The sequence below is a fragment of the Lampris incognitus genome, chromosome 13 (assembly GCF_029633865.1).
Source record: "Lampris incognitus isolate fLamInc1 chromosome 13, fLamInc1.hap2, whole genome shotgun sequence".
Lineage (NCBI taxonomy): Eukaryota > Metazoa > Chordata > Actinopteri > Lampriformes > Lampridae > Lampris > Lampris incognitus.
This window is the reverse complement of record NC_079223.1, coordinates 37,874,506-37,901,208: the sequence shown is the minus strand read 5'-3', so window position 1 is coordinate 37,901,208 and position 26,703 is coordinate 37,874,506. Positions and strand designations below refer to the sequence as shown.

The window sequence follows — 26,703 nt, the reverse complement described above, 5'->3', positions numbered from 1 at the left end:
ACTCCTCACTGTCAGGTGAAAAGAAGCGGCTGGTGACCCCACATGTATCGGAGGAGGCATGTGGTAGTCTGCAGCCCTCCCCGGATCAGCAGAGAGGGGGTGGAGCAGAGATCAGGACGGCTCGGAAGAGTGGGGTAATTGGCCGGATACAACTGGGGGGGGGGGAAACAGGGGAAATTTTTCACAAAAAAAACAAAAAACAAACAAACTACAGAGAATGGCAGCCTGTGGGAAATATTTGGTCCCCGTGAATACTTTCAGACGAGTGCCTCTGATAGCATCTAGAGGGGAAAAGATAAACCATTTATGAATGTTTGAGTGGTGGGTTTGAGAAACCTATGCAGGGCACCATGATGACAGTAGACCTGAGCAGCTGGTGCCTGCTTGTTACGCATAGATGATTCAAGCATGTTATGTTGAGTGACTCACATTGTGATCTCTGTTTGTCACATGCAGCTTGTATGATGACGGGGAGCGGAAGCACAAGCAGGGTGTATTCCTCTTGTGTTATCTGTTTATTTGCCCTATCCAGATATTTTGCCCTTCCCCAACAGCAGGTGGCGTGTCAGACAGAGTTAGCTTCACAGAGGCAAGGCATGTTTATTTGTAGGCTACACATTTCACATTTCATACACAAAGGCAATCCAAAGTGCTTTGGGTAAGATATGTTGTCTGGGTAGACTGTCAGAACTGAATTGCCCTTCTGGGATAAATAAAGTTGCCTGAATCTGAATCTGAATATAAAAAGACATTAGAATAAGATAAAATAAAATCTAAAAACATAGTGGGGGGGTCAGTTAATGCACTGTTTTTAAGACAGGTGGATCAAAGGTAGGGTATGGGGGACCCGCCTGTACCTCATTAACCTCTGCCTGTTTGTGTGTTTGGCTCGACAGGACACTGGGCTGTGTGGTGAGACTGGAGAAAATGAAAATAAAACTAAATTGTTCTTCGAAGGCCCTGAAAAAAAGGGGAATCAGTGGATGTATATGTATATACATCTATTGATTACACACACACACACACACATATATAACTTTGTTTAAAGAAACACTCAACGGTAGGAAAAGTGCTCAACAAATAAGGAGCAAAATAATCCAGTGAGTCAAGTAAATTCTTTATGAGACAGTACAAGCCTGTTTCATGCCATAAGTAATCATCAGCTGTCAATAACGCTACTCGAGGAAAGGACATACCATATTTTGTAATTATAAATTAACCATGACAATAGACAAATATCAAACCCCCCCGCCCCCATTGGACCGTTAGCGATCACATGTTTTTGAAATTTTTGTATGTTGCCCCTCCCCCTTCCCCATTGGACATTGTGCACGTGATGTGCATGACGAGGCAGTAAATGGTATGTCCTTTCCTCGAGTAGCTTTATTGACAGCTGATGATTGCTTATGGCATGAAACAGGCTTGTACTGTCTCATAAAGAATTTACTTGACTCACTGGATATATATATATATACACTACCGTTCAAAAGTTTGGGATCACATTGAAATGTCCATATTTTTGAAGGAAAAGCACTGTACTTTTCAATGAAGATAACTTTAAACTAGTCTTAACTTTAAAGAAATACACTCTATACATTGCTAATGTGGTAAATGACTATTCTAGCTGCAAATGTCTGGTTTTTGGTGCAATATCTACATAGGTGTATAGAGGCCCATTTCAAGCAACTATCACTCCAGTGTTCTAATGGTACAATGTGTTTGCTCATTGGCTCAGAAGGCTAATTGATGATTAGAAAACCCTTGTGCAATCATGTTCACACATCTGAAAACAGTTTAGCTCGTTACAGAAGCTACAAAACTGACCTTCCTTTGAGCAGATTGAGTTTCTGGAGCATCACATTTGTGGGGTCAATTAAACGCTCAAAATGGCCAGAAAAAGAGAACTTTCATCTGAAACTCGACAGTCTATTCTTGTTCTTAGAAATGAAGGCTATTCCATGCGAGAAATTGCTAAGAAATTGAAGATTTCCTACACCGGTGTGTACTACTCCCTTCAGAGGACAGCACAAACAGGCTCTAACCAGAGTAGAAAAAGAAGTGGGAGGCCGCGTTGCACAACTGAGCAAGAAGATAAGTACATTAGAGTCTCTAGTTTGAGAAACAGACGCCTCACAGGTCCCCAACTGGCATCTTCATTAAATAGTACCCGCAAAACGCCAGTGTCAACATCTACAGTGAAGAGGCGGCTGCGGGATTCTGGGCTTCAGGGCAGAGTGGCAAAGAAAAAGCCATATCTGAGACTGACCAATAAAAGAAAAAGATTAAGATGGGCAAAAGAACACAGACATTGGACAGAGGAAGACTGGAAAAAAGTGTTGTGGACGGATGAATCCAAGTTTGAGGTGTTTGGATCACAAAGAAGAACGTTTGTGAGACGCAGAACAAATGAAAAGATGCTGGAAGAATGCCTGACGCCATCTGTTAAGCATGGTGGAGGTAATGTGATGGTCTGGGGTTGCTTTGGTGCTGGTAAGGTGGGAGATTTGTACAGGGTAAAAGGGATTCTGAATAAGGAAGGCTATCACTCCATTTTGCAACGCCATGCCATACCCAGTGGACAGCGCTTGATTGGAGCCAATTTCATCCTACAACAGGACAATGACCCTAAACACACCTCCAAATTGTGCAAGAACTATTTAGAGCAGAAGCAGGCAGCTGGTATTCTATCGGTAATGGAGTGGCCAGCGCAGTCACCAGATCTGAACCCCATTGAGCTGTTGTGGGAGCAGCTTGACCGTATGGTACGCAAGAAGTGCCCATCCAACCAATCCAACTTGTGGGAGCTGCTTCTGGAAGCGTGGGGTGCAATTTCTCCAGATTACCTCAACAAATTAACAGCTAGAATGCCAAAGGTCTGCAATGCTGTAATTGCTGCAAATGGAGGATTCTTTGACGAAAGCAAAGTTTGATGTAAAAAAAATCTTATTTCAAATACAAATCATTATTTCTAACCTTGTCAATGTCTTGACTCTATTTTCTATTCATTTCACAACATATGGTGGTGAATAAGTGTGACTTTTCATGGAAAACACAAAATTGTTTGCGTGATCCCAAACTTTTGAACGGTAGTGTATATATATATATATATATATATATATATATATATATATATATATATATATATATAAGCGTTTGGATCCATTGGAAGGTCAGGACCACGTAATCTCAGTTGAGACAGTCAGGTTAATTGTTCTTTTTGTCTACAGCCATGACCCGCACTAGTTGCTTACCGCTCAGTCCCAATCATCAAGACCTCCCTCCCCACTTCCGCCACACACCCACCTAAAAACCCTTAAAAAGCCCACCCCTAGTGGTAGTCCACCCCTAGTGGTCGCCTAGTTCCCATATTAGAAAGATGATACGCTACTATATATATATATATATATACACTACCGTTCAAAAGTTTGGGATCACCCAAACAATTTCGTGTTTTCCATGAAAAGTCACACTTATTCACCACCATATGTTGTGAAATGAATAGAAAATAGAGTCAAGACATTGACAAGGTTAGAAATAATGATTTGTATTTGAAATAAGATTTTTTTTACATCAAACTTTGCTTTCGTCAAAGAATCCTCCATTTGCAGCAATTACAGCATTGCAGACCTTTGGCATTCTAGCTGTTAATTTGTTGAGGTAATCTGGAGAAATTGCACCCCACGCTTCCAGAAGCAGCTCCCACAAGTTGGATTGGTTGGATGGGCACTTCTTTGAGCAGATTGAGTTTCTGGAGCATCACATTTGTGGGGTCAATTAAACGCTCAAAATGGCCAGAAAAAGAGAACTTTCATCTGAAACTCGACAGTCTATTCTTGTTCTTAGAAATGAAGGCTATTCCATGCGAGAAATTGCTAAGAAATTGAAGATTTCCTACACCGGTGTGTACTACTCCCTTCAGAGGACAGCACAAACAGGCTCTAACCAGAGTAGAAAAAGAAGTGGGGGGCCGCGTTGCACAACTGAGCAAGAAGATAAGTACATTAGAGTCTCTAGTTTGAGAAACAGACGCCTCACAGGTCCCCAACTGGCATCTTCATTAAATAGTACCTGTTAGAGCCTGTTTGTGCTGTCCTCTGAAGGGAGTAGTACACACCGGTGTAGGAAATCTTCAATTTCTTAGCAATTTCTCGCATGGAATAGCCTTCATTTCTAAGAACAAGAATAGACTGTCGAGTTTCAGATGAAAGTTCTCTTTTTCTGGCCATTTTGAGCGTTTAATTGACCCCACAAATGTGATGCTCCAGAAACTCAATCTGCTCAAAGAAGTGCCCATCCAACCAATCCAACTTGTGGGAGCTGCTTCTGGAAGCGTGGGGTGCAATTTCTCCAGATTACCTCAACAAATTAACAGCTAGAATGCCAAAGGTCTGCAATGCTGTAATTGCTGCAAATGGAGGATTCTTTGACGAAAGCAAAGTTTGATGTAAAAAAAATCTTATTTCAAATACAAATCATTATTTCTAACCTTGTCAATGTCTTGACTCTATTTTCTATTCATTTCACAACATATGGTGGTGAATAAGTGTGACTTTTCATGGAAAACACGAAATTGTTTGGGTGATCCCAAACTTTTGAACGGTAGTGTACATATATATATATATACACACACACACACACACACACACACACACACACACACACACACACACACACACGCACACATACATAGTATATAGATATATATATACCAACACAGATACAGGAAAAAAGTTTTAATGCATTGCAGTACAGGCCTGTTTTGTGCGCCATGCACTCATCAGCTGCTAATGTGGTTGATATTCTGTTCCTCATTAGTTCAGCACTTATAACACCATTGACGGTTTCAGAAAAAAACGATATATATATATATATCTATATCTATCCAATGGCCAGGTATCTGGGACACCTGGCCATTACACCTACAGGAGCTTTTATGACATCTCATTCTCAATCCATAGGCATTAATGTGGAGTTGCCCCCCCCCCCTGCAGCTATAACAGCTTCCACTCTTCTGGGAAGGCTTTCCACAACTTTTTGGAGTGTGTCTGTGGAAATTTTTGCCCATTCATCCAGAAGAGCATTTGTGAGGTCAGGCACTGATGTTGGACGAGAAGACCTGGCTCACAATCTCCATTCTAGTTCATCCCAAAGGTGTTTGATGGGGTTGAGGTCAGGGCTCTGTGCGGGCCAGTCAAGCTCTTCTGCACCAAACTCACCCAACTATGTCTCAATGGACCTTGCTTTGTGCACTGGGGCAGAGTCATGCTGGAACAGAAAAGGGCCCTCCCCAAACTGTTCCCACAAAGTTGGAAGCATAGAATTGTCCTAAATGTCTTGGTATGCTGAAGCATTAAGATTCCCCTGCACTGGAACTAAGGGGCCTAGCCCAACCCCTGAAGAACAACCCCATACCATTATCCCTCCTCCACCAAACTGTACAGTTGGCACAGTGCAGTCAGGCAGGTAACGTTCCTGGCATCCACACACACACACACACACACACACACACACACACACACACACACACACACACACACACACACACACACACTTGTATATAGTGTGGTATGTATATGTGTACATTATTTACTGTATGTGAAGCTCTTTACAAAGGGTGAAAAGAACTCTCATAGGACAATGAAGCATCTATCTATGGACTTGACCAAAAACAGCTAGATTGAACTGGGCACTGGGCTCGTTGATTCAGCAATTGTGATAATAAAAGCATCTATAGTCCACCTGAAGACTCATTTTATCCCGTGTCCTACCATGCCAGAATGTTGGAAATGCAGTTTTATTAAGGCTAATTTTCACACATTTGTGGTGGTTTGCTTGGTTGTGCACAGCAGTGATTGCAGCACATTGAGAAGACATTCTTCTTCTCCCCTTTTTGTGGTAGATTTGATGCATTTCCTTTGGGGACACCTTTACATTTGAATACTTGGCAGCCATGGCAGACCCCACCAGCACCAATCTAGAGGAGCAATTACAGAAGGCCAACTCATTAAATAGCTGTTGCTATAAAAGCTGTGGCATTTTTAACATGAACAAATTGCAGATTACATCTTTAAATGCAACTTGTACACCCATGTGGACATATTTGTTCCCAGCTTTCATGACTAATGAGCTTAACTTGTGATTTCACAGTGATTTATCACTACTTATAATCAACACATCTATTCTTAATAAAACCAACTGTTCAAATGGTCGATATTGTAGCGAATTCAGCGGGCAGCCGGGAACCATCACAGCCAGGACGTGAACCCAGGTTGCCCGCACCACGGACTAACCAGTCAACTCAAGGGTCCAACCCCTTAGCCAAGGGTTAGCGACTCCAGTCACCCGTGGTCGTTACACTACATTATTTCCTGGTAGTGTTATATTGTTTGGCTGTTGAAGTTGAAAATCCAGTAACACTCTCACTCACTCAAACTCTCTCTCTCTCTCTCTCTCTCTCTCTCTCTCTCTCTCTCTCTCTCTCTCTCTCTCTCTCTCTCTCTCTCTCTCTCTCTCTCTCTCTCTCTCTCACACACACACACACACACACACTCGAAGTGAATGCTCAGGGCACATTACCGTGGAATACTTCATCATCTCTTTTTCAACACCATTTACTTTTTAAATACTGCCTTTGCTGTTCGGATTGATAACTCGAGAATATTTTCTTTTCTAATTATGTAACAATAAACTCCACACGTTTGTATCTAAGATGTACATACACACACACACACACACACACACACACACACACACACACACACACACACACATATATATACACACACACATACATATAATATTAAACCCTCAACAGTAGGGTAAGTGCTCAACAAACAAGTAGCAAAATAATCCAATGATTCAAGTAATTCTTTTTTTGTACTGTCTGTCTATTAAAGAACTACTTGAATCACTTGATTATATATATATATATATATATATATATATATATATATATATATATATATATATATATATATACACATAGGACAACAGTCCAATGACAGGAATTCTGTGATAGGTGCAACATGTTGCACATTGTCTTAATTAAAAGAAAATTGCATATTATATCACATTTGGTTTAGTGGAATCCAATTAATCAAACGGTGATATGTTTGTGTAAATGAACGGTTACATTCATGCATGGAAATGCATAAATGTTAGGTGGTGTTCATTGGTGGCACTGGAATTTGCTGTGATGTTTCCCCTCCCAACATTTTCTAGCTTGTCATATGTTTGGATGAATGCGTTTGGATGGTCAAAGGTTTCCACATCTCTGTGTAGGCTACAGATGTAACAATTAGACAAATTATAGACTCGTGGTGTTGATAACGTAATTTATTGCTGACCTAAGAATGAGAACCTTACAACTTTAAAGAAGCTTTCTTTATAAAGAATAAAAATCATAACACAAATCGTTGATGACCACTGGCAAGCTAGTTGTTTGAAAACTCCAAGCTTAACTTCCACCATATGTTCGCCCGCTGCTTAATACAAAACGTGTATTTGTCATGTTTCAACAAATGTTTCTGTATCTGTCTCAGTTAGTGAGGTAGGGTGCACATACGCAGCACGGATCCTGATGCAAAACTCCTGTTCCAAGCATAGCTGAAGCATTTCATACTGGCTGGCCTGAGATCAGATAATGAAGGCTGCTTATGTTGATATTGCACGTTTCTTTGCCTTTATCCAATCCAGGAAATTGGTGACTCGTGTGTAGACACCTGGTTTTAGTTTCCTCCCGCACTGGTCTCCCCAGCTCACCAGACCATAAATGACATGGCTACCGTGCTGGTCACATGTTAATGGTCCTCCAGAGTCACCCTGGAACATCACAGAGAGCACTTTACCATGCACACTACTCACTCATATGACATGGTAACATGGTATTCACTACACGCTGCAGATATGCAGCGTTAAAGCTCAACATGATCAAAACTTCCTGTCTCTCTCCAACTCATACGCGCACACACACACACACACACACACACACACACACACACACACACACACACTTTTTTTTTGTCCCCTTTTCTCGCCAATTGTACTTGGCCAATTACCTCACTCTTCTGAGCTGTCCCGGTCTCTGCTCCACCCCCTCTGCCAATCCGGGGAGGGCTGCAGACTACCACATGCCTCCCCCCATACATGTGGAGTCACCAGCCACTTCTTTTCACCTGACAGCGAGGAGTTTCGCCAGGGTGATGTAGCGCGTGGGAGGATCACGCTATTCCGCCTCAATTCCCCCCGAACAGGCGCTCCGATCGACCAGAGGAGGCGCTAGTGCAGTGACCGGGACACGTACCCACATCCGGCTTCCCACCCACAGACACGGTCAATTGTGTCTGTAGGGACGTTCGACCAAGCCAGAGGTAACATGGGGATTCGAACCGGCGATCCCCGTGATGGTAGGCAATGGAATAGACCGCCACGCCACCCGGACGCCCCAAATACATAGCATTTCTACCTACTGACCTGACAGGAGTCCACACCTCCCTGCAGGTGGCCGGCACATAACATAGAGTTATCCAGAACACTTCCATAAATCTTCTTTTCAGAGCATTTCTCATGGTTGATCAGCATCACCTTTGCATCCAGCAGGTGGTTGGAACCGAAAGCAGCTGGAACAAAGGAGCAAGTGACAAACAAAGAAGTAAATGGTTCACTACACTGGGGGACACTGCCAGGGTGTCAATATAGAAAACAAAAACACAGCAAAAAAAACCAACAACAACAACAGCAACAAAAAAAAAACCCCAACAACAACATCCCTGACTCGGTTTTCAGCTGTTTTCATGTTTTAATTTCATCTGGGTTACAGTTGCAAGGTTATTATGATCCTACAGAAATAAAATCTATTCTCTGACCCATGGTGCCGTTAACTCCTTCCTAAACCCAGGACAATTTTTTAAAATTAGATATCTGTCCTAAATGTAGAGTTGTTTAAGCATATTTCTAAAAAAAAAAAAGCTGACTGTTTGAAACAGCAGGGTACATAAAAACTCTTTATGACTACAGAGACAGGGAGCCTAAAGGAACCGTGACTCCTGGAAACACAGTGATCTGGGTAACGCTAGCTGCTGTCGTCATGCTGTGCTTCAGAGGAAGGAATGGGAAAGCAGTCTTACATTGCTCTGTGGCGCCCCATCCAGAAATGGTGCACTCCATCCCATCAGGCAGTGTGATATCTGGCAAACAGGCTGCTTTCACAAACTGTGTCTCATTGGCACAGGTTCCATCTCTACCTTTCAGCTTCAACAAACCTTGAAGGAGATGTTTTCATGTTCACTCGCAACATCTCTACATTATCTATCAATATTTGCATTATCTACATTATATTCTACATTATCTACATTATCTACAATAGCTATCAATATTCTGCATTATATACATTATCTGTCAATATTCTGCATTTTCTACATTATAGTCTACATATTCTACATATTCTACATTAGCTATCAATATTCTGCATTACTACATTATCGATCAATATTCTGCATTATCTACATTATATTCGACATATTCTACATATTTTACATGATCTATCAATATATCTGCATTATCTACATTATATTGTACATATTCTACATTGTCTACATTATCTATCAATGTTTTGCGTTTTCTACATTATAGTCTACATATTATACATTATCTACATTAGCTATCAATACTCTGCATTATCTACATTATCTATCAATATTCTGCATTATCTACATTATATTCTACATATTCTACGTTTTCTACATTATCTATCAATATATCTGCATTATCTACATTATAGTCTACATATTCTACATTAGCTACATTATCTATCAATATTCTGTAAGGTGAAATGAGGCGCCGTGTGAACGATGGTAACAGAGGTGAGTATAACTTAAATAAGTATATGTAAATAACCTATGTCATTGTAAACAGCATCAGGAGCTTCTCTGTAGTTTTCATGGATAATGGCATCCTCCACTTGCAAGGTTTGCTCTGTGGGCTCGTCTGAATCCAGTGACACGCTGCCAGTGACCACTTCCATGTCATAATTGTTATCGCTGTTTAAACAAAAACAAACGTGAGGCAAGAGGATAATCCACACGTATAAATAATGTGACACTTGGTATGTCCATCATCATATTTAAAAATTTTCCAAAAAATGCACCCCCCATGTCTCCCCAATTTACTTTGGCCAATTACCCCACTTTTCCGAGCCATCCCGGTCGCTACTCTGCCCCCTCTGCCAATCCGAGGAGGACTGCAGACTACCACATGCCTCCTCCAATACATGTGGAGTCGCCAGCCGCTTCCTTTCACCTGACAGTGAGGAGTTTCACCAGGGGGACGTAGCACTTGAGAGGATCGTGCCTGGTTCCCCCTCCCCCCTGAACAGGCGCCCCGACCGACCAGAGGAGGCACTAGTGCAGCGACCAGGACACATACCCACATCCAGCTTTCCATCTGCAGACACGGCCAATTGTGTCTGTAGGGACGCCCGACCAAGTCGGAGGTAACACAGGGATTCGAACCTGCAAGCCCCGTCCGTCTTGGTAGGCAACGGAATAGACCTCCACGCCACCCGGACACCCCACAAATGCATTCATTATGATTTTTCTTACATGCAGTGACCAGCTGTCAGCACCCAGCAGCTGTCAATGAGCACCCCTCCGCAGATGTGGCTATAACCGTGGTTGCTGCCTTTTTTTCTCGTCTGGACGGACACCTGCCAGGGGTGAGTCCCGGGTGAAACTTTCAGACCCCCAAAGATTCGTTTGAAAGACTTCTTAGGCTGGGATTTCCCACAGGTGGAGAACTGCTGGGGCTCAGTGGTGGTCTGATCTGTGACTTCGGTTGGCTTAGGCAAAGGTGCCAAAGCCTCAGTGGGTTTCTCAGTTGAAAGACGCGAGGAAGCTTGTGTGGGCTGAGGTCTAGGAGGTACAATTGGTGCCTTGGTTGGTGCCTCAGTTGGTGCCTTAGGTGGTGGAACAGCTGAAAAAAATAAGATAGTGAAATAATGACATCATTGTTGTTTCCTTCCCGCTCGCTTAGGAGGCAGTTTGAAGTGCTAGAGCTGACCTGTGGGCCCACGGCACTCTGTCACATCACAGTAGTCCCACAGCAGCTTACGGCCTCTTCTGATGAAACACCAGGGCATCGAGTCCCCATCTGGATTTCTACAATTTGGAAAAGCAACTCCTTTTGTACCCAGGATAGACAGTAGACAGTGTCTGTCGCTCATTGAGATGCATCAAGTTAATAATTCAGCCTGACCTGCAGAAATTGTGAGGGCCCAGTCCATCGTTGTTCTTATAGGAACTGAATGGATCAATTCCTTCCTCCAGGATGAAGTGAGAGTTCCAGTACAGACACTCATCCCCGTCATCTGTCTCACTCACATTGCCACGATATGACTCTCCATCGCCGATATAACAGTCATTTGGGCCTGGTAAATATATCTTATTCAATCAGTATATGAGCAACGACGGCACATACAATAAGGTGTGAGATGATGAGTTTGGTATTTACCAACATGGCAGAAACGGCCTGTAAATCCTGGGGGGCACTCGCAATCAAAATCCATGCCATCCCTGATGCATATCCCCCCATTTGCACATGGATTAGGGTTACACACCATAACTTTAGATGAGAGGAATAAGCACACAGGGCATTATTTTGCGTACTGTGACTGACCCACATAGAAAAAGAAAGAGAAATTCTAGACATATTTCCATTGTATACAATAATAATAATAATAATAATAATAATGATAAGGATTCTCTCACCCGAATCGCAGTGTGGAGGTACGAAGGGCTTCTTGCATTTGCATTCGTAGAAAGGAGGAGTAGAAGTCAGCACACACTCACCACGCCCGCATAGACCCCTCTTACAAATCTTGGGAACTGTAAGAATCACAATTTCAATAAGCATGACATTATCGAAGCATATTCTCACTGACAATATTTACATGCAGACATTTTGCTGAAAGACAATCAAAATTCCTTGATGATAGTCGGCAATATCCGTTCAGACCTCTCTCACACTTCCTGCCCTTGAAGGGTTCTGGACAGTCACATCTAAATATTCTCCAGCCACGTTCTTCACAAACCCCATTGTTGAGGCAAGGGTTTGGGTTGCACTGCCCTGGGGAAAGAGCAAAGTCCGGCAAAGGGGGACATGTGAGCTCCCCATAGGCACTGTGCAGAATGCAATACAGTATATAATGTGGGAGAGCATGTCGGATGGCATTGACTGTTAATTTTGAGTCATAAAAGCAGTTGGATGGGTCTCTGAAATGCTCTGCTTCTCACCTGCTGGCCCTTGAATCTTTAAAATCCAGTCTGGGTTATTGTCATCGTCGTCATCATCATCATCGTCTACGTCTACAAGCTGAAAAAAATAGTCTACCACATGAATTAGAAGCCGTGCGTTAGATGACACCCTGTCAAATGTCACCTCTCTCTCTCTCTCTCTCTCTCTCTCTCTCGCTCTCTCTCTCTCTCTCTCTCTCTCTCTATCATGTATTACCAGATTCACCAGGAGATCTTCCTGTCTTTCTCTCATTATTAGGAGCTTAACTCTCGAGAAAACGACGTCAAACATCTCTCAATGTGTACTATAAATGAGCAAAAGGAAGAAAAGGACTTACCTTGAATAAAGTCCATATACCGTCCATACTTTTTGATATGTTTTGCATGTCCATGTCTTTGTACGTGTCCATGCCAACCATGTCTTATGTGCCTTTTCTCTCTTTTCAGCTAATCAGAGAAAATGCGGATCACCGCCAATGATAGAACCGCATTACATTTATAGCAACAACAAAAAAAAAAAGGAAAAGTAGTAAAAATTAAACACTTTCTCAGTGAGGTTTTTTTTTTTTGTAAGGGTCGTGGGGACAGAATTCAGCAAATCAAGCATTTTACAAAGAAATATCCGAGATGGTTTCTATAGCATTTTATTCACAGCAAAATACACTGACATACACTGAGGCATCGTAAACAAGAGCCGATACGTTTGACCATTGCTCTAAGATAGTTGTTTAATCTGCTACCCCTAACGCCAGAAGTGCATGCCTGGGGAGAAAAGAAGAAGATACCAGAATACATACTTCTGCAGGAATCGCCAGCACCAGCAAGACGAGGCAGAAAAAGAGCAGCTTAAGGTTCATGGTGGCAGTGGATCAGTGGACATCTGGGAAAGTGAAATCGGGAGAAGCTATCTCACAGATTGCTCACACTTTTCTCCAAACATTCGTGAAAGTAAACTGACCTTTGTATCGCGTTGGTTCTCTGGCACCCGTGCCTTTTTGCACAGTCCATTCTATTGATTTGGGCCATGTTCTCAGAAACGTTTTGCTATAATAACCAGGACACTACCCACAAACGATTGTAGATAACAAACGTTAATGAGAAGCACCTATAATCGATTTTTTTATTATTTTTAATTTGGAGATACTTTATTGATCCCGTAGGGAAAACACCCTCTGCATTTAACCCATCCTCGCTGTGTAGCTAGGAGCAGTGGGCAGCTGCAGCGCCCGGGGACCAACCCCAGTTCTTCTTGCCATTACCTTGGTCAGGGGCACAGACAGGAGTGTAAACCCTAACATGCATGTCTTTTTGATGATGGGGGAAACCGGAGCCCCCGAAAGAAACCCACACAGACACGGGGAGAACATGCAAACTCCACACAGAGGACGACCTGGGATGACCCCCCAAGGTTGGCCAACCCCAGGGTTCGAACCCAGGACGTTCTAGCTGTGAGGCGACAGTGCTAACAAGTCAGGATCAAGTTTGGTTTCATCCCTCTTTGTGACCACGTGAACCATAAGTCACTCTAAAAGGTCTGCGCCGCAGTGTTGATGAAAAGGGTAAAGTAGCAGCATGCATTCAGTTGCAACACAAAGGCACAAAGAGCATGTTTGCAAAGAGCCAATTTATCTGTTTGAATATAGACTTTGGAGTTGCATCCACCGGGTGCATCTCCGGATAAACAGTGTTGTGTGCGCTTGGCAAGACCAAAATGGAAATCCTAAATTACATCATACATATGTTTATCTAAATCTGTTAGTTTTGATAGCATCAGATAAAAATTGAACTTTTCTTGTCATTCTAAAAAGATGAGAATATGAGAATCCATTACAAAGAAAGATAAGATACCCATATCCAAAAAAGAAGCACCCTGGGCCTGTTTTTTTGTTGTTGTAGTTTTTAGACATTTGAAATACATTTCATTGTTTGATGAAAGCTTCGTTTCATTTCAAATGAATAATGTGAGGTTAACAATATCAGCATATGGGGTTCCTGTGAAGCCTACTCCAGAGCAAAGGTAGCTGAGGCGGTGTTATGGATCACGATGGGTTTGGCGTTGGTGCCGTTGTGGTCATGGCCTGGGCACACAGCTAGGTGGACACAGTCTGTGAAGGTGCCTACACAAAATGAGAACAGCGGTGTCATGTTGTCTGCCCCAAGGAATGTTACCAACCCCGCAGGGAAACTACACAAAACCCCAATTCGACCAAAACGTTTTGTGACAGGCAGCTGATGGGGCACCCCACCATGCCAGGCTGTGTACTCCCCATCAAAGAACTCCACACACCAGGACTCGTTCCCTCGGCCCAGCCAGCAGTCCTCGGTGTTGCCCTTACGGGGGATGGTGGGATAGGTGAGACCCAGCTCCCAGTAGGTCTTCCCAGTCACGTCGATTTCCCAGTAATGCCGACCGAAGCTGAAGCTTTGCTGGCTGATGACATTGAGGGTGGTGTCAAAGCGTCCAGGCAGGTCGGGTAGCTCCTGCCAGGTGTTTGTGTAGGTGGCGCTGTCACCCTGTGGGGAGATGATCAGCTTGGGATGGGCTGTCTCTGGATCCAGAAACACCTCACTGGAATCTGGGGACACATATCCAGGGTTCATTTTAACACAAACGTCGAGATTTTACCCCCCAAAGTATTGTGTTGCGTTTATAGAAATTGCAAAGTTGATTGTGTGAACTGACAGCTCTTGATCAGTTTCTTGGTGATGGGGGTCTGGGAGCGGATAAGCAGGAGCAAATTGTTAGAGAGGCTTAGGATCTGGTCGGCTTTGGCCTCATCCAGGTTCACGCTACTTGGGTCTGACCTTTTAAGCAGATCCTTCACCCTGGGGTAGACAGCAGAGAGAGACAACATCAGTTATGATGGCACTATTATATAGAGTGCAGGAGAATGTGTATAGTAATTGGTTTAGATGTTGCTCTGTCCTTTTTACCATACCTGGCTGCTATGTCTGTGTCCTCCTGCACAGGGTGAGAAAAGAAAGGTTAATCGATGGCATATAAACTAGCTGGATCATATGGTCTCTTGAAAGGAAAACATATTTCAGCATCACGACGCGAGTTTGATGTTGCTTCACAACAAAATGTTCCATTCACCGTTATATTGGGCTGCACGTCCTTTTGGGCCAGCTGCACTGTGAGTCTGGCCAAGTCCTGCTCTATCTCCTGGACGAGGGAGCAGTTCTTCTCCATGAGCCCATCCAGTGCTGAGATAGCAGCCCTTTCCTCCATTTCGAGGTAGACCAGAGTTATCCTCAGGTCCTCCTCCAGGACCCTTTGAATCTGCTCATACTTCTTTATGATGTTCTCTCTCATGACAGATGACTTTTTCTGGGTCAAGAACAGGTATGTATTACTATGTATTACTGTTTATGTAGTCCCCCCCCCCGTTTTTCCCCAATTGTACTTGGGCAATTACCCTATTTTCCGAGCCATCTCGGTCGCTGCTCCACCCCCTCTGCCGATCCAGGGAGGGCTGCAGACTACCACATGCCTCCTCCGATACATGTGGAACCACCAGCCGCTTCTTTTCACCCGACAGTGAGGAGTTTCGCCAGGGGGACGTAGCGCGTGGGAAGATCACGTTACTCCCCCCAGTTCCCCCCCCGAACAGGCACCCCAACCAACCAGAGGAGGCGCTAGTGCAGCATCCAGGACACATACCCACATCTGGCCTTCCACCCGCAGACAAGGCCAATTGTGTCTGTAGGGACGCCCGACCAAGCCGGAGGTAACACGGGGATTCGAACCAGCGATCCCCATGTTGGTAGGCAACGGAATAGACCGCTACACTACCAGCACGCCCTCCTGTTTATGTAATGTTGTGCGGTATGGTGTGATACCATTAGACAGACATGGTGAACAAGTTAAAATTTGCCATCGTACACTATTCTGTGTCTATCATTAGGTTTATCACTGACACACTGCATCTGTTGATGAGCCCTGGGTCACCAGAAGGTGTAACAAGACATAAAACCTTCTAGCATTTAGTCAAATACCCAACACACTGACCAGTCCAAAAACAACTTACTGTTATTTCTGATTGCCGGGCAGCCAATTTCTTTAGTCGGTATTTCACCACTTCCCTTTGCCTTGTCAGACATTCTTGTTGCTTTCCTAACATCTCCTGTAAAAAGGGGTTGCAAAAAATATTCAACACTGTTCAAGTCAGCATCCGGTAAGATGGCCCGGTCGAATAACTTTGTGGTGGAGTGTAGCAGCTGAAGCAGAAGCAGACCCCATCTGCGTCTGGGTCTGTTTCTCTCACTAGCAACAAAAAGCCTGCCCAGCAGGGCTGGCTTCAGGTGGTCTGCTGATACATGAATGACGTTGTCAGAAAGAACGACCTAGTAAGTGTCTTGTTCATGTTTTTTTTGTTTTGTTTTTTGTTTTTCTTAGGGGGGGTGTCTCCCTCTTCCACTCTATGTTGAAGGTGATGCTATTACTTCCCTTGTTATGGTATTTTAAGACTTGGTATAGCCACCTCTTGCAGGATGGTGGACCTCAGTGTTGCTATAAACTGGGTACTAATTCTCTTTAGCCACTCCCACACTGTAACAAATGACTATCACATGGGCCGATGTTATTTTAGAAGCAGCCATCTGTCCTCCGACTTCAACGTGTCAGTGCTGTCCTCTCCGAGAGGACAATTATGATTTTTTTTGTTTGTTTTTTTTTGTTTTTTTTTGTTTTTTGTTCTGGTGACACACAGCTGTTCTCTCCCAGGGACACGTCCGCCTTTGCTTTGCTTGCTTTGTGTAAATTGATCCCTGACAGAGAAGGATGGAAACACCTCACTGGTTTGGTTCGCATCACATAGTGGATGTGCCAAGTTGTTCAGTGGTTAATATTTCAGCTGTGGTATTTAAGGCAGTCAGTAATTATGGTGCAACCGCATACATGTTCTCCCTTGACCTTCTGTTCACAGGGATCATCAGTTTGAGAAAAGGGACAACCTCTCAGAGAAAATCCTGGCTAGACTCTCTTTAACTGCCTTCAAGGAAGATTAATGGCATCTTGGCTCTGTTGAAAGGTTATTGTAAAGTCAATTGTAAATCTTAACGTGTTGGACAACTGGTAATGGTTACTGCCAATATGCATGTTCAAGAGATCACAATGCATTCCTGTAAAGGAAGGTGACAGGGGTAATCTAAGTTCCCAGTATAGTTCTGACTGTGCAGATTATCTCAATAATTTTCCTAATTCCATTAAACACGTGAATATCTGCCTCCAGATTAAATGTCATGTTTGAGGCCTCGTGGCTGTTTTATAGGATCACACAGAGAGAGAGAGAGAGAGAGTAGGAAAAGGCAAAAGGACAGAGACCTTTTTGCTTTGAGCAACAGCAAATGTTATGGGTGTTTCTCCAGGAGGTTAGTCATGTAAACTGCCTCCTGGTTGGTCTGTAATGAGAGCCAACAACTTTCAGGACTGTGAAACAGCCCTCAAATGACCTCCCACACTGTTTCTGTGTAACATTGCAGAACCATGGTGTTTATTATGGATTACAATGCAGAGAATTAAAAAAAAGAGAAAGAATACAGGTGCAGAATACCTTTGGTATAGCCCAGGAGCATATGGTTCAGGGTGATTTAAAGCTTTATTGGCTTAGATTTCAATACAACAAATGGCAGTGTGGGTTTCATTTATAAAACAGTAATTTCAAATACAGTTACTTCTTACATCGGGTGTTTTGTTTACTGCAGGTTACTCTGTGTATGTTGAATATCGCATTAAAATGCGGTTCATAGGATTTGGTTTTCCAATATAATGAAAGGGAAAGTATCTGGCCATGTTTATGAGAGCCTGAGAAGAGAGAGAGAGAGAGATTGTATTTTTTTTTTAGGCAGAGTCAAATATGGATGTATGTACAGTAGCCTGGGGGAGGCAACTGACAGTAAGTGTTAAATAAGTAATTTTTCATATTGTAGATCCAGTTAAACAGTAGGTCAGCTAACTGCAGTGGCTTTTATAATGAAGACTCACTGAGTCAATCCAGTGCCATCGTTGGGCTGAAACCGTTTCAGCCCAAGTGTGGAAAAGCTGACTCATGTTCAAACTATGAGCATGGACATTTCATAATGGCGCCATGAGTTTCTACTGTACTTACAAAGTTCCACAGGAATCAACAGCAACAAATAGTAGGAGGAAACAAGCAAGAAAGGAGAAGAGCAGTTCCATTCAAAGCAAAGCAGGAAGTAAAACAAGCGCAGTCCGAAAAATAATACCATGACCCTCTCGTTCCTTCAGTGTCATTCTTTGTCATTTTTGAACATGGAAGAGATTCCCATTCATCATTCGCTTTGCAAGTCTATACTAACTGGACAAATCATTCAGCTCACAGTTTTGGGAAGCATAAGAGAAAGAGTTCATTTCATCGCTTCCTTGATTATGTCAAAAGAAAAAAGAGAATAAAAAGAGAAAAAAAGAAAACCTACAACTACATTACAGTTGGTGGTGTGCTATCTGAATGAATGTACAGAATATGCATGCTGCTCTGACTGCTAGAAGAGCTTGGCCTTCTTTTTCATGTCGTTGCGTTTCCACAGGGGAAGCCTGTCAAACTCCTGGATCTCCATTCCAAAGATGTCAAAGAACGTTTCGGGCGCTAAGTGGCGCTAGAGTCGAAAACAAAAGGAGGGGAGGGTGGGAGGGGTGGTTGTGGTTAGCATTGAAGCCACAGAGGGGTCACTGCAAAATGACAAGAAGCAATGGACACAGCACATTCCTCGCTATGTGTAGTATTTGTGTAACATTATATTTACACAAAGCAGACTATCCAGTATCAACTGCGGAAGGTCAAGTGGAAAACGGATACCTCCAGTCTGGTTCTGTCCACTTCCCTCGGCAGTTTAGCTCTCCCTCTACTGGTTATCATGAGCATTTCATAGGGGTACACCTTTGGAAGGAGACACTTGTCAGTGAGCAGATCAAACCTGCAACTCCGAGTCAAGATTCAGAAACCATTTTTTTCTTTTCGTTTCGTTTCTTTTCTTTTTTTTTTTTTTTTTTTTGATGAGACAAAAAAGTGAAAGTTTGATCTTTTACAATTGTAACACTGACTAAGACATGAGGGTCACCGGGTGGGAGAAAGGTAAGTGAGGGGAGGCTGACCGGCAAAAAAGGGGAGTTAAATAGGCTGTGAGGGAAGTGCGCGGCACTGTGCTGCTGAGGTATGCATACTGGTTTGGTGTAAAAACGTGCAGCTGATTAGGTAAGGGGGAAAACAATAATAGAACAAAGTTATGGGAAGGTCTGTATCCTCTGAGTAATACAACGCACTTTACTATAAAGGGGAAATACTAGTTTACACAGTATGACGCCTCATGGAAATAAATGATTGTCCTGGAAAGCCATTATGGAACTACTTTTACTGATAATCGTGATTTTCAGAAACTGCAAAATTTGACTGAAATGCTCAATAATAAGCAACTAGAAGTTCTTTTAGGGGGAACCTGATCAACTCATATCCACATTTAAATGTACATGTCATTATATACTAAGCAGTATATAGTGATATGAGTTGTTTGGATGACAATCTCTGTTGGATTTTCCACTGTATGCTGCATACAGTATCCAGCCATTGTTGGTCAAAGCTATGTGCAGATGAGCATGGAGAAGCCAGCATGCTAAGCGCTAGGGTGACTAAGCAGCTCCTGAAGCAGCATGCTAAATCAGGAACGCAGCTATTGTGAGTCTTTCACCTCCCATATAAACATAGATTACATCCCTGTTATTTTTTTGACAAATGCTCCCACATCACAAGTTTAAATAAAGAATGCCATTCATTTTTGCTTCACACACTTAGGCTGAGCTCTCTCTATTTGATGAATTGCTGAGGTTGTTTGTAAATTGGAAGATTAAATTATCTTTACAGCACTCTGAAATTTGAGAATGCCTTCATAGCCATGAGCAAAACCACGGTTTTCTGGGGCACCTTAAAGATCACTGACAAGTATGTATTATTATTATTTTATTTTTTTTTAGATTACTTCAGTTTAGATTACAAGGTTGTCATCGATATAAAAAGAAGGAGATACTTGCTTTTGGTTCCAACATATTAGGCATAGATACTCCCCTGTCCATCCTTGCAAGTGCTGCACGGCCATCCTTAATGTGCTAAAGAACAGAACATACACACATGTAATATAGTGGAAGGGGACTGTGTCAATGATATGAATATCTCCACTAATGATTGCGGGCAGTCTCTTCATTAGATGGAGCAAGTCATTTGGATATTCTTGAGTCAGGGAAGAAGTACTGAAGATGGACAGAGTTTGTACACTTTTTTCCCTTAATGTCTCTTTAGTTTTTTTTTTTAATGCATTCTACGTGACAATCTGATGGAAGATGTAGTAAACAACATTGGCTAACAACAAATAACACAAGAAATGAGGCAATGATTGTACATTGCATGTACAGTACAGTGTTTGAGTGTCCACCCACTGTAGAGCTACTGGCCAGTGTATGTTAGCTTCCCATAGTAGCTTTCCAAATCACTGCACTGCATGCCCTGTAGTTGACAATAATCAAACAGTGGCGCAAGCATTTAGCACAAGTGGGTGAGGTGCATTCGGTGCAAGGTGTCTCTTGCAACCCATGAGCAAGCAAAGATGTTATGCAAGATGAGTAGCATGCCATGTAAATAAGCAGATGAGAGACATACCTGAAACTCTGCAGGACAAAATGGGACAAAAAAATGAGACTCACAGTTAATGGTTTTCCTGTCAAATCCCCTACCAGGCAACTTACTGTCTTTAGCACTACTGTAGCTGATGACTCTCTGTGGTCTATTATCCATAGATGTGAAAATGTGTGTGCAGCTATGTGTCGAGGGTTTTCTGAATACTGATGCTGAATAACCCTTGGAGATTGTTATCAGTGAGATACGGAGTCTCTATTTCAGGGGTCACTCTCACCTCTTCCTCCTCCGCACATGTCTCCGTAGCTGTTGTACTGGGTGAAATCTGTGGACTGGGGCTGCAGAAATATAAAAAACATTACGGGCCATTACGACATGGACATATTGCTGCTGAGTAAGAATCGGCATAAAATCGGCTTTCAAATGTACCATGTTACTGTACTTTACAGTGATCAATAAGTGAATCATTCTTTTTTTGGGGGGGTATTTTTCCCCCCTTTTCTCCCAATTGTACTTGGCCAATTACCCCACTCTTCCGAGCCGTCCCGGTCTCTGCTCCACCCCCTCTGCTGATCCAGGGAGGGCTGCAGACTACCGCATGCCTCCTCCGATACATGTGGAGTCACCAGCCACTTCTTTTCACCTGACAGTGAGGAGTTTCACCAGGGGGACGTACTACATGGGAGGATCACTCTATTCCCCCCACCTCTCCCTCCCCTCCGAAGAGGTGCCCCGACCGACCAGAGGAGGCGCTAGTGCGGTGACCACGACACATACCCACATTCGGCTTCCCACCCGCAGACACGGCAAATTGTGTCCGTAGGGACGCCTAACTAAGCTGGACGTAACACGGGGAATTGAACCAGTGATCCCCGTGTTGGTAGGCAATGGAATAGACTACCACGCCATCCGGACGCCCTAAGTAAATCACTCTGACTGTGACTTGGCAACAAAATGATCATTCCTATTGTCTGTGTCCACATTTCTTTCAGTACTTTGCCGTTAAAAAAAACAAGTTTGTTACATAATTTCCAAGTCTCTAGTGAGTATGTGTGAACTTTTACCCGATGCAGTCCGTTCCTTCCATAGCCGGGCAGGGAGTTTGTTTTGGTTGGAGAAGCTGGATCTGAAAGATCAAATTAAATCATCGAGTTTTGAAAAATGACTCCACTTGGCAGGACACAGCATTGCACTATCAGTTTCTTCTGCATTTCCAATAAATCTAGTGCAAAACTGTAACAAACATTATTAGGCAATCCTCTATAGCTTAATTTAATCTCCCTGGAATAACAGCAGCCTGGGGTGAACCACAACCAGATATTGATATTTGATGGAAAAGTTCATGGAAAAGTATGCCCCGGTGACTTTCAAACCATTTCCCTGCAATTATCCAGACCTTCTGGCAGAGGCCTATGTCGTACTGCATCAGCATTGCACCAGCCATAACATCCAAACAGACGAGCTTTTTTAGTTTCCCTATTTTTTCCACCTGGGCCCTAGTCTTCTCATGGGTAATGCCAAGGTTTGATATCGTTGCTTTACCCGCATCACAGTTGGTCTGCTTTGGGTCATAGCGCTGAGCGGAGAGACTGCGAGCATGACGCTCTCTGATCTGCTCCTTTTCCATCTCCTCCTTCAGAATGAGTTTACCTAAACCAGACTGGATCTAACCACAAGTACACACACACAGACACACAGACACACACACACACAGACACACACACACACACACACACACACACACACACACACACACACACACACACACACACACACACACACATCCAAGAGTCAAAATAGATAATTTTCAAAGTCCACATAGATCAACAGCAACCCAAGACACAATTATTGCTGATACACAACATGTATTGTATGTATTGTGTGCACTTGGTTCATATTAAGGGAGAAGTGTTACCCTGTATGTTCTTTTATCCTTCATATTTTGCTTTCATATTTGAACTTTACATCAGCTTTTTTTTTTTATCTTGATCATACATATTATCTTTTTAATGTCCCAGAGAGTTGAATCGGTTCATCTGGAAACAACGTTTAGTGGGAGAAATATTTCATCACTCATTTAAGTGACAGATGGCGGTGCGAACTCACGTCTGCAGCGGCCTCACCCAGTACCATCCATGCAGTGTCTTTGTCCACTTCTGTATCTAAGTTTGTGTCTTCGTTTGATGGCTGGGAGAGCTGGCGCTGGCTTGGCTGGGAGAGCTTGGTCTGCTGCATCCTGTGGGCCCAGGGACCATGGCCCTGCCCGGAGCTGCGCCCGAAGAGGAAACACCAAGGGCGGACTGACAGGACGCGGAAGTGGAGCGAGCTAAGCTAACTGCTAGCCCATGCAGACCGGCAGTTCCGATAACACCTAGGGCGGTCTGGTGGTGGTCTCGCCAAGCGTTAACTGTGTTTTTAGTGGAGTGCGGGGAGGTGTGCAGGGAGGTGTGTTGAGGGTGTCTGGCTGGGAGAGCTGGCGTTGGATTGACTGGAGGAGTCTGGTCTGCTGCGTCCGGTGGGCCCAAGGACCACAACCCTGTCCAGAGCTAAACCCGAAGAGGAAGCACCAAGGGCAATCTGACAGGATGCGGAAGAAGGGCAGGCTAGTCTAACTGCTAGCCCATGCAGACCAGCAGTTCCAACTGTCATCCTGGCTGGTGTTTGTTCTCTTGGACAGTGAAAAAAAAATTTTTTTTTTATTTGGACATGTCTGATATATGTGTTTCTGTAGTTTGGTAGTTTTTTTTTTTGTAGTTTGGATATATGTGTGGTGGCACGGTGGCGCAGTGTTTTGAGCCCCAGGGTAGTCCAACCTTGATGGGTCATCCTGGGTCATCCTCTGTGTGGAGTTTGCATGTTCTCCCCATGTCTGCGTGGGTTTCCTCTGGGGACTCCGGTTTCCTCCCACAGTTCAAAGACATGTAGGTCAGGTGAATCAGCCATACTAAATTGCCCCAAAGTCTGAATGTGTGTGTGTGTGATGGCCTGGCGGCCTGTCCAGGGTGTATCCCCGCCTGCCGCCCAATGACTGCTGGAATAGGCTCCAGCATCCCCACGACCCTGAGAGCAGGATAAGCGGTTCAGATAATGGATGGATGGATATATGTGTTCTTGTAGTTTGGTGTTTTTGTCTTTGTGTTGCACTGCTGTGAGCTGGGAGGAAACAACATTTCATTTCATGTACACAAGTACATGAAGTGAAATGACAAATAAAGTGTTCCTGATTCCTGATTCCTCAGTCTCAGCTGACTGCAGGTATCCCCGCCCTTATAAACAATTCAGCGGCATAACGACCAAAACCGGCAATCTAACACTGGCTTCATATGCAAATTGCCGTGACCATTTATAAGGGTGGGGATACCTGCCGTCAGCTGAGACTGACAAAGTCACTTAGATGAATGATGAAACGTTTCTCCCCCTAAACTTTGTGTCCTGCATGCATCAAGACATCTTTTTAGAATATATTCACTTTTGAAATTTAACTGTTTCAAGCAAACCACAGGTAAGCTTTCATTGCTCTAGCTGGGTTGTGTGCAACTGTTACGGATGGCAAATAAACTTGGAACTTGAAACTCATATGTAGCGTGAAACTCATGTCCAGTATCTGAGATGGTGTACTGTGTGCGATACGAGCTACTCGTTGCATTTTACAAACAACTCTCGCATCCAAATAATTGGGGAACGTGTTGCTTATATGCGGCGGAGCAACGTCCGTGTCGTGATGCTCTTGGGGGACGAAGGTTTTGTGGCTGACCTTGTTGAGGTGTTCCTCTTGGAGCTGCTTCTTTTTCAAGGCTTCTTCCTCCTCCTCCTCTCTGGATCGTCTCCTCCCTTCTGAACCTGCAGGCGCCATGCACAGCCGACAAAAATGAAACAAAACACAACACAAATACACGTATGTACAGACACAGACCCAGACAAGCATCCTTCCTAAGGATACCACATGTAAAGCTGCTGCATTGTGAAACCCAATGAAATACTTCCATCATTAACTCAATTTTGTACAAAAAACAGCATCATTTGGCCTAACTCCTATGGCACGGTATAATACACCAATGTAGGGATGTGGTTACTGAACACAAACATGAGACAGAGTTGACTAGACAGACAAACAGAGGGACTTTACTGGAGTAGTCGGCAAGATATTGACATGATGAATGTTCACACTGGCAGCTATGACTGTTCAGGTCAAGATTTTATTGAGTTTGAAATACACAGAACAGCACAATGTAAGACAGACGGACAACAGTCAGTTTGAAGCCAGTCTCTGTTTTCTCTGTCAAAGTCAGTTGCGGGAGTTTTGGAGTATAGCTAACATATAGGTTGTGCCCCAAGTAAAAATAAGAGAAAAATGGTATAACTGAGGCTGCCGCAAGCAAAATGGGAAAAAAAAAACATAAAACAAAACATGCCAAAATCAGAAGCCACTCAAAGTGTTATTGCGCCTCTGTGATGTACAAGCAAAACCCGGTAACAAAACCCAGCACCTGACGCACAGCCTGTCTTTGGTGTGAAAGCACAGTGGTTAAGCAGCGGGGGCAGTAATAGGTTGTGGGGATTAGCATGTGGTGAGGTGTGATGGTGTATTGTGCCACTAGGGGGAAGCAGTGCAAGCATGCCCATCAAGAGCCTACTGTACCTAACACAGCGAGAGAGAAGGGCCAAAGGTCGCCCTCGCTCTGTGAGCTGTCGTCCAGCGAGGGAGCATGGGCGGCGGGGAAGGTGGCGGACCTGATGATGTCATCAGCAGACTTGCTTTGGGGTGCTATGGCAGCTGTATCTAGGTTGGTAACCGTGGGAACTGATCTATCAGTGTCTGGATAAGGGTCTAAACCACAGGTAAACATTTCAGCGTCATCGGATCGTCTCGCTCAGCGATCAATCAATCTGGAGCGTTCGTGGCTTTCGATTTACGCCATCAATAGAGCAAAAGATGACCATCCTAACAAGTCAATCAATCTGAAGTCCAAAAAGCTTCTCCCCCTTTTTCTCCCTAATTGCATACAGCCAATTACCCCACTCTTCTGAGCCATTCCGGTCACTGGTCCACCCCCTCTGTCAATCCAGAGAGGGCTGCAGACTACCACATGCTCCCTCTGATACATGTGGAGTTTCACCAGGGGGACGTAGCGTGTGGGAGGATCACGCCATTCCCCCCCATTCCCCCTGCCGCCCGAACGGCCAGAGGAGGTGCTAGTGCAGTGACCAGGACACATACCCACATCCTGCTTCCCACCCACAGGCAAGGCCAATTGTGTCTGTAGGGACGCCCGACCAAGCTGAAGGTAATGCGGGGATTCAAACCGGCAATCCCCGTGTTGGTAGGCAATGGAATAGACCAGGGGTCCCCAATTACTTTTCATAGCGGGCCACTTTTAGGGCCACTTTTAAAACCACGGGCCACTCAACCTCCAGCAGCATGTTGTTCGTTAGTTTGTTTTGGTGTCGATACGTTGCAGGTATTTTAATTTAAACAGAGATTTTTCATCTATTTTTTCGATATATTACTAGTCTTACTTTCACTAAGAAATTAATTATTTTATTTTTTTTGGTAGGGAAATAAAAAAAAAATCTTCCTTCTGGCATTTCTCCAAAAATTCTCACGGACCATAAATCAACCTGTCACGGGCCGGACGTGGCCCGCGGGCCACCTATTGGGGACCCCTGGAATAGACCTCTATGCTACCCGGACACCCCCCGAAATATCTTAATCGTGAAACAAATTGGATAAAAAAAAAAAAACAGACTGATTTGAGTCTCATCACCTGCAAGTG

The 26,703-nt window shown here is 43.7% G+C and overlaps 3 protein-coding genes across 3 annotated transcripts in view; all 3 read right to left on the bottom strand.

The window, feature by feature from the left end:
* Positions 1-7,323: 7,323 nt before the first annotated feature.
* On the bottom strand, positions 7,324-13,720 carry LOC130122910 (hyaluronan-binding protein 2-like). Its single transcript, XM_056291977.1, has 14 exons — positions 13,246-13,720; positions 13,085-13,167; positions 12,626-12,734; positions 12,288-12,380; positions 12,010-12,120; positions 11,763-11,879; positions 11,506-11,616; positions 11,251-11,422; positions 11,056-11,153; positions 10,599-10,968; positions 9,895-10,037; positions 9,126-9,260; positions 8,473-8,618; positions 7,324-7,821 (listed from the first exon to the last, which is right to left on the bottom strand). Exons 2-14 carry the CDS (start codon positions 13,142-13,144, stop codon positions 7,654-7,656), a joined length of 1,833 nt encoding a protein of 610 aa, XP_056147952.1. The 5' UTR covers positions 13,145-13,167; positions 13,246-13,720; the 3' UTR covers positions 7,324-7,653.
* A 245-nt stretch (positions 13,721-13,965) lies between these two features.
* Positions 13,966-16,401, bottom strand: LOC130123225 (E3 ubiquitin-protein ligase TRIM39). Its single transcript, XM_056292359.1, has 5 exons — positions 16,319-16,401; positions 15,385-15,618; positions 15,227-15,249; positions 14,971-15,113; positions 13,966-14,863 (listed from the first exon to the last, which is right to left on the bottom strand). Exons 2-5 carry the CDS (start codon positions 15,601-15,603, stop codon positions 14,289-14,291), a joined length of 960 nt encoding a protein of 319 aa, XP_056148334.1. The 5' UTR covers positions 15,604-15,618; positions 16,319-16,401; the 3' UTR covers positions 13,966-14,288.
* A 1,306-nt stretch (positions 16,402-17,707) lies between these two features.
* The window catches only part of ablim1a (actin binding LIM protein 1a), a 39,410-nt gene continuing 30,414 nt past the window's right edge, over positions 17,708-26,703 (bottom strand). The window contains exons 17-24 of the mRNA XM_056291966.1: positions 24,684-24,769; positions 22,472-22,595; positions 21,994-22,055; positions 21,207-21,267; positions 20,954-20,961; positions 20,332-20,406; positions 19,106-19,186; positions 17,708-18,905 (exon numbers count right to left, since the gene is read on the bottom strand). Coding sequence (XP_056147941.1) covers positions 18,792-18,905; positions 19,106-19,186; positions 20,332-20,406; positions 20,954-20,961; positions 21,207-21,267; positions 21,994-22,055; positions 22,472-22,595; positions 24,684-24,769 — 611 coding nt within the window. The 3' untranslated portion in view covers positions 17,708-18,791. The remainder of the gene's footprint in view (positions 18,906-19,105; positions 19,187-20,331; positions 20,407-20,953; positions 20,962-21,206; positions 21,268-21,993; positions 22,056-22,471; positions 22,596-24,683; positions 24,770-26,703) is intronic.